This window comes from Ambystoma mexicanum, chromosome 9, assembly GCF_040938575.1.
Source record: "Ambystoma mexicanum isolate Mex_15411 chromosome 9, UKY_AmexF1_1, whole genome shotgun sequence".
Lineage (NCBI taxonomy): Eukaryota > Metazoa > Chordata > Amphibia > Caudata > Ambystomatidae > Ambystoma > Ambystoma mexicanum.
In genome coordinates, this window is record NC_090931.1 from 1,235,788,358 (window position 1) to 1,235,805,701 (window position 17,344).

The 17,344-nt window shown below is 46.9% G+C and overlaps 1 protein-coding gene across 1 annotated transcript in view; it reads left to right on the forward strand.

Moving 5' to 3' along the window:
- The first annotated feature begins 598 nt into the window (after positions 1-598).
- Positions 599-17,344, forward strand: part of LYPD1 (LY6/PLAUR domain containing 1) — a 440,156-nt gene continuing 423,410 nt past the window's right edge. The window contains exons 1-2 of the mRNA XM_069616578.1: positions 599-909; positions 2,218-2,355. Of these exons, the coding sequence (XP_069472679.1) occupies positions 858-909; positions 2,218-2,355 (190 nt within the window). The 5' untranslated portion in view covers positions 599-857. The remainder of the gene's footprint in view (positions 910-2,217; positions 2,356-17,344) is intronic.

Sequence of the window (17,344 nt, forward strand, 5' to 3'; positions counted from 1 at the left end):
CCCAAAAGAGTGGGCCAACACCTTCCTTGCGTGTGTTTCCTCGACTAGCGCCCTGCATTAGACTAACAAATGACACACAAAAAAACCCCACTGTGAACAGTGAAAAATGTGCATGCTAGCTGGGGAGCAAGTGGCAGTTTCAGGAAAGCAATGTAGTGTTTCACCTTGGGCACCAAGTTGGCTAGAAACTGCCCCGAGAGTGGTGGTCTTTGATGTTTAGGAAGACCGCTTACAACATGAAGGGCAACCTTGCTGCGTGTCTTGTGCTGAAGCGAGGATCCAAAAAATAATGACTAAAGACTCATTTGGCGAAGATTGTTTTCTCCACATTGCCACGTAAGTGTCCATAACGGCTTTCCCAATATATTATTTCACACATACCAATGTTCTCTATTCGCCAGTGAGATGCCGCGCTGCTTTAAACAAAACGACACTAGTCATTCATTCCGCTTCTAAATTCTAAATGCTCGGTGGCTGGCTGCAGATCCGCGCTCAGTTGCGCGCCTCTGTCCCCGTGCTCTGGTGTTGCAGGCAGGAGGCGCGTCTGTTGAATTTCCCGCCTTCCTCGCTCTGGATGCTTGTACTGGCACAGCCTGCGTCTGTGGCGCGGTGCGGGGTGTCTGATCCCCAACCACCCCCTGCCTGCGGGGAGCCAGTCCCCGCCCCCTGGGAGTCACGTGCAGCGGGTTGAAGGAGTGAAGGGAGGGGAGTGCGGCCAGGAGTTGGGAGCAGCAGGTTCTCCGCTCCTCACTCTGCCTCGGTGCGCAAGGTGTCCGGGAACCCTGGCATGGACCCACAGCGCTGAGATCCCCGGGTCGGCAGCTTTCCATGGTCTGCCCTGTTGCGGATGCGGGAGGATGAGGCCCCTCCTTGTCTGCACAACTTTCTGGGCATCCCTTCTAACTACAGGTAAGAACCGGCGCCCAACCCAGTTATCCCCAAACCTCGCAGATGGACCAGTAGTGTCCGCGGCACGAACACCCACGTAGCTCGCCAACCTGCTGCCAGAGGATGCAACCGGTGCCAGCTAACTGGGCAGCTGCTGCAGCCCGCGTCTGGGCTGGGACGGAATCAATATTCCAGACGCTGCGTGCACTGCAAAACTCCTGCATCCTGTGATTCGGCAGTTCTGCACATTTCAAAGTGTGGCTGCCTTGAAAACGTGCCCAGGCTTAGTTACTGTGCGCTATATCCCCGCGCAGCTGGTTCTTACCGTGCGCTATATCCCCGCGCAGCGGTTCTTACCGTGCGCTATATCCCCGCTCAGCTGGTTCTTACCGTGCGCGATATCCCCGCGCAGCTGGTTCTTACCGTGCGCTATATCCCCGCGCACCGGTTCTTACCGTGCGCTATATCCCCGCGCACCGGTTCTTACCGCGAGCCGAGTTTTACCTGTGCTGGCTCTTACAGCGCGGTAAGTATTCCCTCGCAGTGAACGACCCTGCTAGTCCATTACCACGATGCGTGCTTTCGCCGCCTGCGCTGCTGAGAGCCCCAAAGCCGCTCGATCACCCCCGGGGGAGGCAGACGCAGTGCTGCTCAGGAGTCGCCGGTAGCCCTCGGGGGTTGTTAGCAGCCGCGAAGTGTTGCCGTTTCACGCGCGCCTGTGTTACATGATAGAGAGGAGACAGGAGTATTCCTTGCAGATGTAATTGTGCATGCCAAAATAGTAATTACATCATTTGTAATTAGTAGGTAAGTAAACCCTGTTGGCTGGGATAGCGGTGCTAGAAGCGCCGTGGCTCCGAGATGCTTAAGCGGGGTGTTTAACCTATTACGCTAATGGCTCTTTGAAGGATGATGATGTTCGAGGCAATTCGTATTCTCCCGGGCTGTTTTATGGCTTGTCGTGGGCTGTCAGCGGCATGCGCGTGCTTTAGGTATGGCAGTGATGCCACGCACCTTGCATTGCTGCATGCTAGAGCGCATTAAATCACCCTTTCCCCCAAATCACACCACCCCTTCCCCAACCGTGTGAATTCGTGGGTTTCATTATTTACCTGGAGGAGACCTAGGCAGTGTCCCGGGCTGGCAGAGCTACAGAAGAGACTTGAAAGGAAAACACTAAATGAAAGGGATCCGGGCATATTAGTCGGAGGCGCCTGCCACCCCCTGGGGGAGGGAGCCCTTGCTCCGCGCCCGCCGCCGGTGTCACGCCGCGCGCGCGCTGTCTGGGGTGTCCGCGGAGCACTGAGCCGGGCTTGTGTTTGTTTGCAGGCTGCGCGCTGCAGATCCAGTGCTACCAGTGCGAGGAGTTCCAGCTGAACAACGACTGCTCGGCGCCCGAGTTCATCGTCAACTGCACGGTGAACGTCCAGGACATGTGCCAGAAGGAGGTGATCGAGAACAGCAACGGTGAGTGCGGGAGGGCCTCGGTGCGCTAGCGGAGTCCCGGCGCTGTGTGCTGCTGTGCACCAGAGAGGCTGCCCACACTCTGCTCGTGTACATACCGGGGGTGCACACAGGGACACACCACTGTGTGCACGTCTCTATACAGGCTATGCTCATGAATACTGAGGGTGCACACACGTACGGAAGCAGCTCTGTGTGCACGTCTCTATACAGGCTATTGTCAAGAATACTGAGGGTGCACACACGGACGGAAGCAGCTCTGTGTGCACGGCTCTATACAGGCTATTGTCAAGAATACTGAGGGTGCACACACGGACGGATGCAGCTCTGTGTGCACGTCTCTATACAGGCTATGGTCATGAGTACTGAGGCTGCACACGCGGACGGATGCAGCTCTCTGTGCACGTCTCTGTACAGGCTATGGACATGAATACTGAGGCTGCACACGGACGGACGCAGCTCTGTGTGTACGTCTCTATACAGGCTATGGTCATGAATACTGAGGCTGCACACACGGACGGACACATACATCATGCATACATATATGTCGCGTTTTGCAGTATACTTATCATCATGCATGAATTGCAACTCCATTGTGCAAGGCATTTTAAAATATAATGCAGTTCCCCTAAAACATTCAATTTCAGAGCTTGGAAAAAAGTCCTGCACGTTCTGTGAAGGAGTCATATCACCCACACGGACGTTATAATTAATCACTCTTTATCAACCCAAAAACGAGTATTGTGTGCGTGTGTGTGAAAGTCTTACTGGGCCTGATTCATGGAAGTGTTTTATAATGGCACAATCCCATAGGAAAACATTCCATGTGTTTTTGATTCTGTCAGGTGGTGTGTCAACGGGCGAGTGGTTGTTTTTAGGATTGCGCGGCGGGCTGCATGTGACGTTGTATGTGTGGTAGACAGTGTGCGTCTCATGTGTGCAGGGGAAACTGGGCGTGCCTGGCTCTTTATGTGCTCCTGGGGGTTAGTGTGTGCCACTCACTCTTCTCCTGTGTGTGTCGGTTACGCGTGTGTGTTTGCCTGACTGTGGCAGGCTGTGTGTGCCGGTGTTTTTGGGACAACCCCCGCATCTCGCCACTGTGCACGTTTTCCACACTGGGATGCCGCCCTGTTAAAGCTTGCCCTAACTTTCCGCACGCATCCGCCGTGATGTCCTTCACAGTCACTGGGAGTGAAGGGGCGGTTTGGGCTACAGTCCCCGTGTGCGGGAGCCGCGTTCCGGTGGAGTGCCTGCTTTCTGGGGCAGCTTGAATGCACTTACCGATGCCCCGTCTTCCGGAATCATGCACTTTGCGTGAGATAACACAGCTGTACCTCCAACCCCGGCACAGCTGCGCAGGAAGGGCACTAACTTGTCCAGCACGAGCCCAGCCTGGACATAGCAACCAATGCGCCACCTTGTGTTGAACGGTGGTTGGCCCCTTAAACCCTCGCAGCCCATTAACGAGGGTCCGACCTCCACCCACCCGGCTTCGCTGATTCAAAACATGATGAAGCCCAAACTGTGCAAACACATCTCCATCGTTCCTGTGACCGACTACCCGTGCGCACTTCCCATGTAACCTGCGCTCCTCGCATGGTAACCAAAGCCATGCCCGTGCGCCATGGGCGCAATGATTGCGCAGGCAGTATCAGACTAAGCCAAACTTTCTGCCAACACCACGGGAGCCCACTAATACGTGGTCTGCTGTCTTGGACTGATTGTGGCCTTTGTGTGTTTCAGAACTGTGGCGACGACTGATCTGGACATGCATTTGTTTGGTCCCAAAATGAATGCATCACCCGTTCAGATGCGTCAGTTGGTAACTGCCAGCTTGCCACGGCAAGGCCTGGTGACATCATACTCCCATTGTTGTGTGAGTGGCATGTGCCATGTTTAATCTGGTTGCTGGTGCTCAGGCACGATTGGTTGCCCTCTCCAGAGAGATTTAAACATCTCCCGTAGACGCCAATATTTGTAAGCTTGTATACCAATATAAGCACCGTTTTTTAGGTATGGTCCTTGCTGGCTGCCAACCTCTTTCAGCTTGCTGGAGCACAAAATAACTGCTCTTAATAATGCTTTGTTTCTTAAATAGCGCCTTCTTTTACTGCAGACTGGTGCCGGACACACAAGTGGTGACATTTTCACCCTACTCAATGGTACCCATGTTCTACCCTTCCTTAGAATAAGGGTGCCCACGCGGGGGTGACTTTGGCCAAATCCCAGAAGGTCAAGAGACAGAGCGGACCTAAAGCAAACGCGTGCCCTTGCGGATGTGCACACGATGCAGGTCATGCCAATAGCATCCATGCAGAGAAAAAGAAGCATGGGTGGTATTACAGAAACGTTTCACCAGTGCCATTCGCACTAGGGTCAAAATTGCCCCCGTGCAAAAAAAAATATTCTTTCACCGCATTTCTGCATCAGGGCAATGTTTGCCTAGTCCCAATCCTATACCCTGATGCAAACTTGTATTGAAAGCATATGTTTTTTCCACTAGTGCAAATTGCACTTGCGCACTATTTCTGTAATATGTCTAGGCATTAATTCATCTCAGAGTACGTTCAAAGCTGCCAGGGAGATGAGTACGGGGGAGACGTTCTGTTATCGCCTCGTTGAAACTGCCATGGCTTGGTGGCGGGGCTAATTACATCACGTATCACCCTGAAATACATTTGTGGCGATGTGTGTTTCTAAAGCAAGTGTTTTCTCAGCTTCTTGTATTGTGCCACCTTGGCAGAACTATGGACACGTTTTTACTTTCCTAAAAGGCACACAGTGCAATCTAGTAAAGACACTGTCTCTGGTGGCCTTGACATCTCACCAAATGACAGACCACTTTCAACTCTCCTGAAGGGCATGTGATGCAGTCTGGTGTAAATATACTGTATATGGTTGACTGGAAATCCCACAAACTCATGCACCGCTTTCAACTGTCCCGCAGGGCATGTGATGCAGTCTAGTGTGACTATACGGTGTACGGTTAACTGGAAATCCCACAAACTCATGCACCGCTTTCAACTGTCCTGCAGGGCACGTGATGCAGTCTAGTGTGACTATACGGTGTACGGTTAACTGGAAATCCCACAAACTCATGCACCACTTTCGCCTCTCCTGAAGGGTACGTGATGCAGTCTGGTGTGAATATACTGTATATGTTGACTGGAAACCCCACAAACTCATGCACCACTTTCAACTGTTCTGCAGGGCACGTGATGCAGTCTAGTGTGACTATACAGTGTACGGTTAACTGGAAATCCCACAAACTCATGCACCGCTTTCAACTCTCCTGAAGGGCACGTGATGCAGTCTGGTGTAAATATACTGTATATGGTTGACTGGAAATCCCACAAACTCATGCACCGCTTTCAACTCTCCTGAAGGGCACGTGATGCAGTCTGGTGTAAATATACTGTATATGGTTGACTGGAAATCCCACAAACTCATGCACCGCTTTCAACTCTCCTGAAGGGCACGTGATGCAGTCTGGTGTAAATATACTGTATATGGTTGACTGGAAATCCCACAAACTCATGCACCACTTTCAACTGCCCTGAAGGGTACGTGATGCAGTCTGGTGTGAATATACTGTATATGTTGACTGGAAACCCCACAAACTCATGCACCACTTTCAACTGCCCTGAAGGGTGCGTGATGCAGTCCGGTGTGAATATACAGTGTACGGTTAAGTGGAAATCCCACAAACTCATGCACCGCTTTCAACTGTCCCGCAGGGCATGTGATGCAGTCTAGTGTGACTATATGGTGTACGGTTAACTGGAAATCCCACAAACTCATGCACCACTTTCGCCTCTCCTGAAGGGTAAGTGATGCAGTCTGGTGTGAATATACTGTATATGTTGACTGGAAACCCACAAACTCATGCACCACTTTCAACTGTCCTGCAGGGCACGTGATGCAGTCTAGTGTGACTATACAGTGTACGGTTAACTGGAAATCCCACAAACTCATGCACCACTTTCAACTCTCCTGAAGGGCACGTGATGCAGTCTGGTGTAAATATACTGTATATGGTTGACTGGAAATCCCACAAACTCATGCACCGCTTTCAACTCTCCTGAAGGGTACGTGATGCAGTCTGGTGTAAATATACTGTATATGGTTGACTGGAAATCCCACAAACTCATGCACCGCTTTAACTCTCCTGAAGGGCACGTGATGCAGTCTGGTGTAAATATACTGTATATGGTTGACTGGAAATCCCACAAACTCATGCACCGCTTTCAACTGCCCTGAAGGGTACGTGATGCAGTCTGGTGTGAATATACTGTATATGTTGACTGGAAACCCCACAAACTCATGCACCACTTTCAACTGCCCTGAAGGGTGCGTGATGCAGTCCGGTGTGAATATACAGTGTACGGTTAAATGGAAATCCCACGAACTCATGCACCGCTTTCAACTCTCCTGAAGGGCACGTGATGCAGTCTGGTGTAAATATACTGTATATGGTTGACTGGAAATCCCACAAACTCATGCACCGCTTTCAACTGCCCTGAAGGGTGTGTGATGCAGTCTGGTGTGAATATACGGTGTACGGTTAAGTGGAAATCCCACAAACTCATGCACCGCTTTCAACTGTCCTGAAGGGCACGTGATGCAGTCCAGTGTGAATATTCCGTGTACAGTTAACTGGAAATCCCACAAACTCATGCACTGCTTTTGACTCTTCTGAAGGGTACATGATGCAGTCTAGTTTGAATAATCCCACAAAGTCATGCAACGCTTTCAACTCTTCTGAAGGGCAGGGGATGCAGTGTAGTTGAGATACTGTTTCTGGTTGACTGGAAATCCCACCAAAGCATGAGCACTGTTGTCTCTTGTGAAGGGCGTACATTGCGGTCCAGTGAAGACACTGCTTCTGTTTAACTGGAAATCACACCATGCACCCTGGCCACACATGCTCAGATCTTTAGCGGCACACGCATGCACAGACGCACCGCTTTCTGTAAAACGAGAACCCTCCACACAGCTGCTTCTAGAAGCCTTGACTGTGGGGTTAAGAGATGGACGCCCAGAGTGATATCATGCAAGGTCAGTGTGAAGCAATGCGCCAAAGGCTGAGGTCTGCGCGCAAGGTCAGAAGTCTGAATCCGGGTTGGTTCGCTCTGCCTCTCAACGGTCAGAGGTGGAATGCGATCCGCCACTCCAAATGCAAACCCAGTGAATTTCGGTGGGCAATTGTTGCTTATTGGCTGGCCAGTCATGCCGCATGAATCCCAGCACCAGCTCCAATGCTGGGCTGACTTGAGACGGAACAGGACAGAGCAGCCCTCCGCTGAAGGTTTTGTCTCATCCAAAATACAATTTAAGAAAAAACGTCTTTAAAGTGAGTTTCAACATGGGCCTCTTTCTTCATAATGCGTGGTCTCAGCCATTTGATAACAACCATCAGCACAGCACGTCACACTATTATTAAAGACCCGGGTGTGGGTGAGCGCTAGGCTTCCCTCCCTTTCTGTATTGGTTAAGGTCCTTAGTCATGTCCACTTACATAATGGAAGAGTTCTCAATAACAACATGCAGGAAACTGACAGAGAAATGCAAAAGTATCCAATTATTTGGGTGTGCACTACATTGTTAATGGCAACCTCACACATCACTTGCTGTAAACGCTGCTTTTTAAAATCACCGTGGCGTTCTATTTCTTACCTTACCTTAGCTTAGACGTACACAGAAGTATACATCTTTCATGCCAGTGTATACATGGGCTATGTTTTTACGGTGGTATGGTATACACACACTCACTTCTCTTATGTCAGGAATACAGAAGTCGAATCCTGTGTGTGGTTGTGTGTTTAGAAGGCGGACATAGTTTGATGGTGGACATGTGCAAGGCTTTAAAGTGTGTTCGTATTTTAGGTTCGTTATGTGCATTTCACCCATGCTTTCACACGCTTCTGCTGCTAACTTTATGCGGGAAATACGCAGAAGTGTACATCCTACTGGTGCACTGATACGTAGGGCATGGTTTGATGGTGGAAATTGATACGCCAGGTTTTTAAAAATGTGTTGTAATTTCAGATCATTATGTGGGATTAACACCCGATGTGGCAGACCCAATCAGATAACTGTATCCCATAGTACACAATCTGGCGTTGGGCTAGATCTTGATTCTGCTCCATAATACTGTCTATCTTGTTTCTGGTGATGCCCCCACTCCCTCTCCCTCGCCTTCGGCCAGCACCACCCACACTCACTTGCCCATCCTTGAGTCCTCCATTGCGCTGCCTTTTCCACCTGTCAGACAGTGCCATGGATAGAGAAGAAGGACTTGCTCCATAACCCTCTCGCCTGTCCTTAGCGGCCATTTTGCTGCTAGTTTACCTTCTTTTTGTGCACATCCGCACACCCATTCATCAAAGGGCAAAATTTTTGTATTGGAAAACGCACCATTAGCGCCCCGGGAAGAATGTCGGGGTGCTAATAGAATGAACACCTGGATTTGTCAGCAGACACAGCTGGAAACCGGGCAAGGCCCTCACTCTGTGCAGTCTCGCAAAAGCCCAGGCTGTTAGGTAATTGCCAACCTCGTCCACCACTGAACCCAGGGGTTGAGACTACATTCACATAACTTAACCCTATTGGATTACATATTCTATTTGTAACGTTATAACAGAAATCTACAAAAACAATCTTCTATGTGTGCGCAGAAGTAGGCTATGATTGGATTTAAAACATGTTGTAGTTTAAGAGCATCGATTTGATATGTTCTGTTTAATAATTTCTTTATTAAAGTCGGATCTGCTGAAACCAACTTGCTGATTCGTTTTGCTCGAAAATCGAAATGTAGGCCGAGTGCTGGCATTGGCCAAATACCACTGCACAACCTACTTAACTGCATTTTTTCAGTTTTCATGATTTCTTCCTTTTTGGGGTTATAGCCCCGACTTTTTAATTTCCCATGACTTACTCTTTCGCACCACCTAATTCAATTTGTTCCCATTCCCTCGCTTAAAATTCTTTGCTTGCTCCCCCTGCCCCCCTCTCCTTGGGCCACACTGTTCCAGTCCTTGGTTCTTGCTTTTTGCCTTTTCTTGTCTTGTTTTCCGGTTGGAGGAACCTCCTTGTAAACCCCCCTCCTTTTCCCCCTTCCAAATCCTGACCCTGGCTTAAATGTTATTTTGAAGTTATTAACGTCATCTCGGTTGTTGGAGCTTGAACAATAATTTTGTGTTGAAGAAAAAACTCAACCTCCTATTTTTGGTGGCCAGGGTTTCGGTTGCTGAGTGTCGGTCTCATAATGTCAACATCAGACATACTTTAACCCTACCATATTGTATATTAAATTACTAACCTTGTACTGAAATACTGACATCCTGTTTGTGTGCGCATGTGTAGGCTTTTCTTTATTTCGGCAAAGGATGCACCTGACATTAAAACATGTAGATTATGATCCCACTTTAACCCCCAATCTCTCCGATTTATATAAAATTCTCTTAGAATATCTGTGCATTGTGAACTGAGCCTGTGCACAGCCGCCTTTAGCCTGAGGCCGAGCTAACATTCTGCTCCGGACCAGCAAGGATGGAGTTAATGCTATCACAGCCACTTCACTCTCACATCCAAACCTTGGGGTTGTTCGCATTAGTATATATGCTTCAATGTCACAAGCACTTTAGTGTTGGTGAAAAATTAAATTAGCACAAAGGCCAGTGTGCATTATAAACAGTTTCGAATTATAAATGCACAAGATACAGCACTTTGTATTGCAGTGTTAAACTTTTTAACAAAGGTATTCATTTGGGGCAAGTTTTACTGATGTTATGTAAATGTATGTTATACAACTATTTTGTATCTTCTGTTTTTTACATTTACCTATATTAATCTCTTGTAGTATTTTATAGCTGAGATGTATTTTATTGTTTGTTGGACTGACAAGAGTACATTACAGTTTGCGCCCTTTTTCTTTTCTCTCTTTTATCATATTTTAACTTATTTCACTTGTATATATTGCCTTTTTACCAAAATGTTAAAAGTGAAATAGTAATTTTCTCCGAAGCTTCTTGGCATTTTATCATTATCTGATGTCTTTTTTTAAAAATTTTTATACATTTGTGAAAAGATCTTTGACCTGAAACATAATAAAAAAAAAAAAAAGTAAGTTAATCAACCCAGTGAAATGGTTTTAGAAATTGTGTTTTAACTTTGGGCTTATTAAGCAATTTGTATCTTGTGATTCTATCTTTTATTTGCATAAGGTTTGTTTTACTAACCATATGTGCAATAAAAGAAAAAAAAATAAAACACAGTGGTTGAATCATACAATCCTTTTATCACAGACATACTTGTCAAATATGATTTTTTTGCAACTTAATGGTGACTCATGCAGGCCACCGTTTGGTCTGGCGCTCAAGGTCAATGGTGAAACTGAATAAGAAACGATATGGTCTGCTAGATTCGGAATCAGAGGAATGGCGCGAGGCATCCCTACCTGCAGGTCATTTTTCGCGCTTTATGAGAGGGGAAATTCAGGCGCTTGAGATAAGGGCGGCTGGGTTCCCATACATAGGTGGGCTATACCACATATTTGACAGGTTTATTCAGGCAAAGAAAAGGGAGTTGAGGAGGAACTTGCGGCTTCTAAAAAAAGGTTCCCGACCTGAGGATCACTGGGCAAAGGCCAAAAAACTTAAGCTGTCCTTCAAGAATTTGTTTAAATGTCAAAGGAGCCGCCTGTCCTACCAGCAAGAGGGGGCGATGATTCTAAAGATCCATAGGTATAAAGATACCAAAGAGTTTTGGAAGCTCTTGAATGAGAATCCAGATAGGCAGGACTTTGTGCAGGCAAATGTTATATCAGAGAATGTCTGGATAGAGCATATTAAATTGGTATATGCCCACGTGGAGGGAGAAAAAACTTTGGTTGTATGGCCCGAAAACTCAGCATAGACACTTGCTGTGCATTGATTAGTTAATTATGGGGGCCAAACCATCCAGGGCCCTGGTACAGATGGGATTTCCAACTTTTTTAAAGAGGGCCCATGCTACTCTATGAGCGGATATCCTGTTTATCTTGTTTCGGAACATCCCAGTCTGTAAAATGATCCCTGAATCTTTGAAGACTGCTATTTTGGTTCCCATCTACAAGAAGGGCGATATGCTGCTGCCTATGAACTATAGGCCTTATGGCCCTGCTTGACTCCTGCAGTAAAATATTCACCTTGATAGCCCGCGAAGCCCTAAATAATTGGACAAGAGAGGCTGGCTATTTCGATTAATGCCAGTCGGGTTTTCGAAAGGGCTTGGAAACCCTGATCAATGGCTTGATTCTGCATATGTTAGTGAAGGCTAAACGGGAGGACAAAAAACCTTTTGACAGGGTGGTGAGAGTAATTTTGTGGGAGAAAATAAGAGACATGGGGAACCCGCAGTCCTTGCTGGGGATAATTATTTCATTGCACAAAGAGTGCAACGTGCTAGTGAGTCTTCATGGCATTGGCAAGTTATCAACATTGGTGGGGACACTGGGGAGTCAGACAAGGGTGTGTCTTGGCTCCGCCCTATTTAATTTATTTAATTTATATATTTCAGATTTGGGGTTATGGTTGGCTGGGGTATCTGCCTTCCCACCCAAGTTGGGGTCTGAAAAGTTCCACTACTTCCAATATGCGATGATCTAGCTATTATGCATCACACCCCCACACCCGCCAGCGCTCACTGAATGTGCTAATGTCATTAATGAATGCACATGGTCTGGAAATAACAAGCCAAAAACAAAGGTCATGACATGTGGGTTCAGAAAGAGGAAAAATAAATGTATATGGAAAGTGCAGGATCGATAAGTATACTTATATAGGCATCACAATGTATGGATGTCTGAGTAAAATGATTCATTAGGATGCTATTAGGATGCTATGAAGAAAACGTGTGCTGTGTTCGCTGCTCAGATGAAGGCTACTGCATCCAAATTGGGGCCATTTTCTTTACTCCACACTGTAACTTACTAGACCTCTAAGGTTCTGCTGCCCTTGTTATATGACATAGATGTTTTTTCCCTAGATTGTGAGCCAAATTGGTCCATGTTAAGGGATTTAATTTGGAGAAGGTCCCGAGTCTTCCTAAAGGTGTGCCGCCTGTATAACATGGTCAATCACGCCATCCTGATCAATTGACTCTGTGAGAACCTGGGCATCACGGATCAGGCCCGGGAGTGACTGACCTCCTTCCTCCTGGACCAACCATCCCAGGTCCAACTTGGGTCCTTTCTCTCTACCATCTTTCTCTCCAAATGCAGTGTTCCAGAGGGCTCTATCCTCTCAGCCTGGCTCTTCAATGTCTACTTGGCACCTTTGGCCCATCTGATCTCTACCTTCTCCTCTAACTTCCAGCGCTATGTGGATGACACTCATCTCTCTTTCAGATGCCCCTCAGCCTCTACTCCTCTCTCGCTAATTCCTCACTGTCTATCCACAATTCAGGAATGGCGCACCGCCAACGATCTCTGCCTTAATGCCAGTAACACAGAGATCTTTTGCATTTGGAACCCTGCTCCCGCTTTCCCTCTCTCACTCTGGTCACCCTCCTAGGGCCCTCTTCCTTCACCTTCCTGTGAGGCAAAACACCTTTGTGTCATCTTCAACTCCACTCTCTCCTTCTCTCCTCATATCACAGACCTTGCCAAGAAGGCCCACCACCAGCTGCACCTCATCAGGGGTATTCTTCCTTTTCTCACTTTCCCCCAGAAGCTCACTGTCTCCAGAGCCCTGGTTCTCTCTAGGCTGGACTACTGCAACAGCCTCTTTCTCAATCTGCCTTCCTCTACTCTCCGCCCTCTGCAACTAATCCAGAACAGTACTGCAAGACCTATCTTTGGCCTCAGGCCCAGGGGCCTTATCTCTCAGACCTGAAATCTCTCCACTGGCTTCCAGTGGCTGCAAGGATCAAGATCAAGACCCTCTGCATCATCCACAAGTCATTCTGGGGCCAGGAACCACACTACATCCAACTCTCTCTTCCAAAATACCTTCCTTCTCGAGCCCTTCGCTCTACTACCTCCAACTCCCTGGGGGTCAGGCGCTTATCCAGGCAGAGAGTGGGGGAAGATCTCTCTGCTCTGCAGGTGCCCCCCTCTGGATTGGCCTCCCTGCCTCTCTCAAACCTGAGCCAGACCACCTGAAGTTCCGGAAGCATCTCAAGTCCTTCCTTTTCTCCTCTGCTTTCTCTCTCTCCCTCCCCTGCTGACCTGCTTGTCTGCTGCACCGACTGGTTGCTTGGTACCGTCAGAGTCTCACTGGGTACCTGGCTTCTCCATGATCAGTTTCCCTTGCACTGCCTCCGGGCCTACCGCCCACTTAGGGGCTGTAACTGTTACCTCTACAGTCCCCTGCCTCCCTGCACTTACCCAGAGCCGCGCTGCCCTGGCTGCACATACTCAGAGCAATGCTGCCCTGAACGCACTTCACCCTCCCTCTCCCTGGCACTTCTCCCTCTCCCTTCCCCCTGCACTTTGGTTTGTCACACTTGCACGATCTGAATGACGCACGGTCTAGTAAGATCGTTTGTCTTGTCCTCCTTCTGTTCTTCCCTCCCTTGTCTTATCGCGCCTAGAAACACTTGTGTACAGGCGTGTTATAAATGACACATGTCATATGAGTTTGGGCTCCTATCTGTGAGGGCAAGTTTCAAATAAAAATTGTTATTATTTTTTAATAAGATCAGATTCCCCCAAGAGTACTCCCTCCATATTAAATTGCACACTTTATTGTTAAATGAATCAATTTTACGGGATGGGTGAAGATAATTATGTCGAGACTGTTTAGCCTGAATAGACCAATTGAACTATTAGATGAGGAGCCGCTTAAGTTAAAAAAGACAGTGGACGAAAAGCGGTTGGATTTGTATGAGGGATGTGGCTGGTAAATACATTTTATTTTGAAATGTGGCAAAAACTGTAAAGCCCCTCTCAGTTCCAGAACTTGAAATTCAACGCTTTCAACGCGTTCGAGAATGCGGTTCATGCATTTTTGCATGAATTCATACCACACCCGGGAAATAAAAGGTGCAAGCAATGGTATAGAAAGATCCCATAGGTACTGCAGATTCTGTACAGATTTGCAACACTTGCTCTTATGTTGTCCGCAAACCACGCGGGAGGTGATATTTTATTTGGCAACCGTAAGAATGTGTTTGAGCTAGTGACTTAGTGTGTGAATGGCAGGAGCCCTTTTTGTGATGCATTTCATTTTTCCCAACACTCAACCTAAGATGAAATTGCTCGTAACATTGAAACAGATACACTGATTTGGACAACTATACAGTTTGAATTTGAGGATAAAAACTGTAACATCAACCACTCCTATTGGGTACTTCAGCATCCACCCCTGTGCAGAATTTCTTGCTTGGTCTCAGTGGGAAGATGGCCATACACATGATCAGTTTGCAATGCAATAAAAAAAGACATCCTAATTCCTCGGCATAATTGCCCAATGGAAAGAAAAACACAGAGGAAGGAAAAAATATTCCAAAAAATTGTTTAACGCATATCACAGTGTTAAAAAATAACACAGTACAACGCGTTTCACAACCCTCCGGTTGCTTGTTCTCGAACAATATTAGAGTGTAGGAGACATTCTTAATAACCTACCAATGCCTCCATAGTTTGGTCCTTTTTCACTTACCATGGCAGATTCCAGGCAAACAATGTAATTGTATCGTGCTCATGTCAGCCATATTATCACTGGTTTCTCGTCATTGTAAAAATAAGAAAAATAACACAGTGCAGAAGTTCAGGGTGACCAATAGTGTGGAATTTCAACAATTAAACATTTGTTATTTATACACGCATCAGTGCTAACAGTATATAGGGGCATACCTGTACAGACACCGAGTAGTACTCGTTTCCATTAATTTGGATTATTTACCATTATAGTTAAATAACTTAACATGCCATAATGTCAATTCATAACCTAGTTTTTCCTGAATGTAGTGCCAGAAGTTATGGTATGTGTCTAAAATCAGTGTCAGGACATTATACAATCAGGTGCATAGTGCATTACTTATTCTCCTGCAGGCCAATTAACTACCTATGTGGTATGAGCAAAGTGTTCACACTTGATCATTGCACTGGCTTTTGTTGATGCACATGCAGACAACGCTGCACTACTGCACGGAACATCTGGCCAGGCAGTGTGATCACGCACAACATCTCATGCATTTACCTTGTGTCCGCGATTGACCACACAAGTAGCAAACCAAACAATAGCTGCTTCAAAAAGATACATTATCGAGAAAAAGTGCATATTGCATTATAGTTGCATTATTGAGCTAAAAGGCATTGGGGGGTCATTACGACCCCCCAAGGCTTCCTTTCAATACTATAGTTAAAAAGCACGCGCATCAACGCATCTAAATTACGACACAATCTATCAACATAGCATTAAAAACAGAGGTTACAAGATGATCATTTTAAAAATCATACTGGTTCGTTATTAAAGTGCAAGTGCAACAAATTTCCAAATTACGACACACAAATACTCACCCTGCCTGACGTTTCTCAGTGCTTTGAAGATATGTACACGTAGCAACGTGGGAGCGCAGAGTTTTAGCACCAGTGGGATCTTTTTCTGGAATCGAGCGCACGCCAATGCACGTTGGGAAGACTTTATTGTCCCGTTGCTGCTCAGGTCGTAATAAAGAAGACAAACACGGGAAGCAGAAATAGCGCGGCATCAAGGAAAACCCAGAGTGGAGTGAAGCTGCACGTCGGAGGACGGACAGCAGAACGAAGCAGGGTGAGTACTGGTGTTGGGCAGAAACTGCATCTCAGTGTCAGAGAGGTATCGGATTGAACCGTTACCACACCCAACCACGACCCTCTTTCCAGCCCACGACTTACACAGATATATCAATACTGTGTTGGACAGTTTCATAGTTCATGCAGCGTGCTGCTTTACTTGATTGATTCTATATAAGCAGTCACACACTAAGTGCCGGATTAGCAACAGAATTTTTCTGTGAACCTTGCAATATGGCCAACTCCCAAAGCAACAAAGAGGCAATTAGAAAGGCACAAGCCGTAACATTGTTTAATGAAACCTTGCAAGCCAGGAGCATCAGCACCCCTACTGCAACGGCACCCAAAAGTGACAGCGAATTGGGTCTACTCAAAGAATTGGAGAAGTTACAACGCAAAGAATTGGAGAAGTTACAACGCAGGGAATTGAGTAAGTGGTGGGAGGAACACTCACTCCAAAATTATATAGAAGAAAGTAGAATTCCACGAGGTTTGAGAATTCTGACCATCCCTTCCTTCGAGGAATTAGACCCACAAATACTACAAGAATGGAGCGTTGCCACGATTGGATGTTCAAAACATTTTTGCAGTTATTGGTAAAGTATGCTGGTGCGGACCGCATAAAGACATTGGAAAAAATCAAAGAAACAGAAAAACACTAAAAAAGATACCTGAAACCGAGGAGGGCAAGAGGTTAAGGGGCAGCATGGAGAAGAGTTTGGCCGAATACGAAGAGGAAATAAAGCAAAGGAAACAAAGAAAGTTTCTTAGAGATAAAGAGGACTATGAAAGAGGAAGGGTCTACACATTTGCAAAAAGATTTGACCAGATGAGACAAGCATCCCTATCCAGACCAAGCAGACCAACTGAAGAACAATCGAATGATAATGCATCAACCTCTGAATCAGATTTAACGAGCAGTGAGACTGATGAACCCATTGTTCGCATGAATGTTTTAGACGAAATGCGTTTACTACGCCAAGATGGCAGTAAAAACAAGCCACAAAGAGGTGGAAATCAGAGTCGGGCAAAGGCAGAGGCGGTCGAAAACCACGAGGAGGGGGAAGAGGAGCAGGCAATGCAATGAGCAATACCCCGGCCAGACAGCTGCGCTCTGGAAAGTAACAGAGCGAAATACTGAGGATGAAACAAATCTAAGAATCATCAATCTATCAGATCACGTCCTCACCCCCAACCAGATAAAAGTACTAAACCTGGGTTTAAATTTCTGCG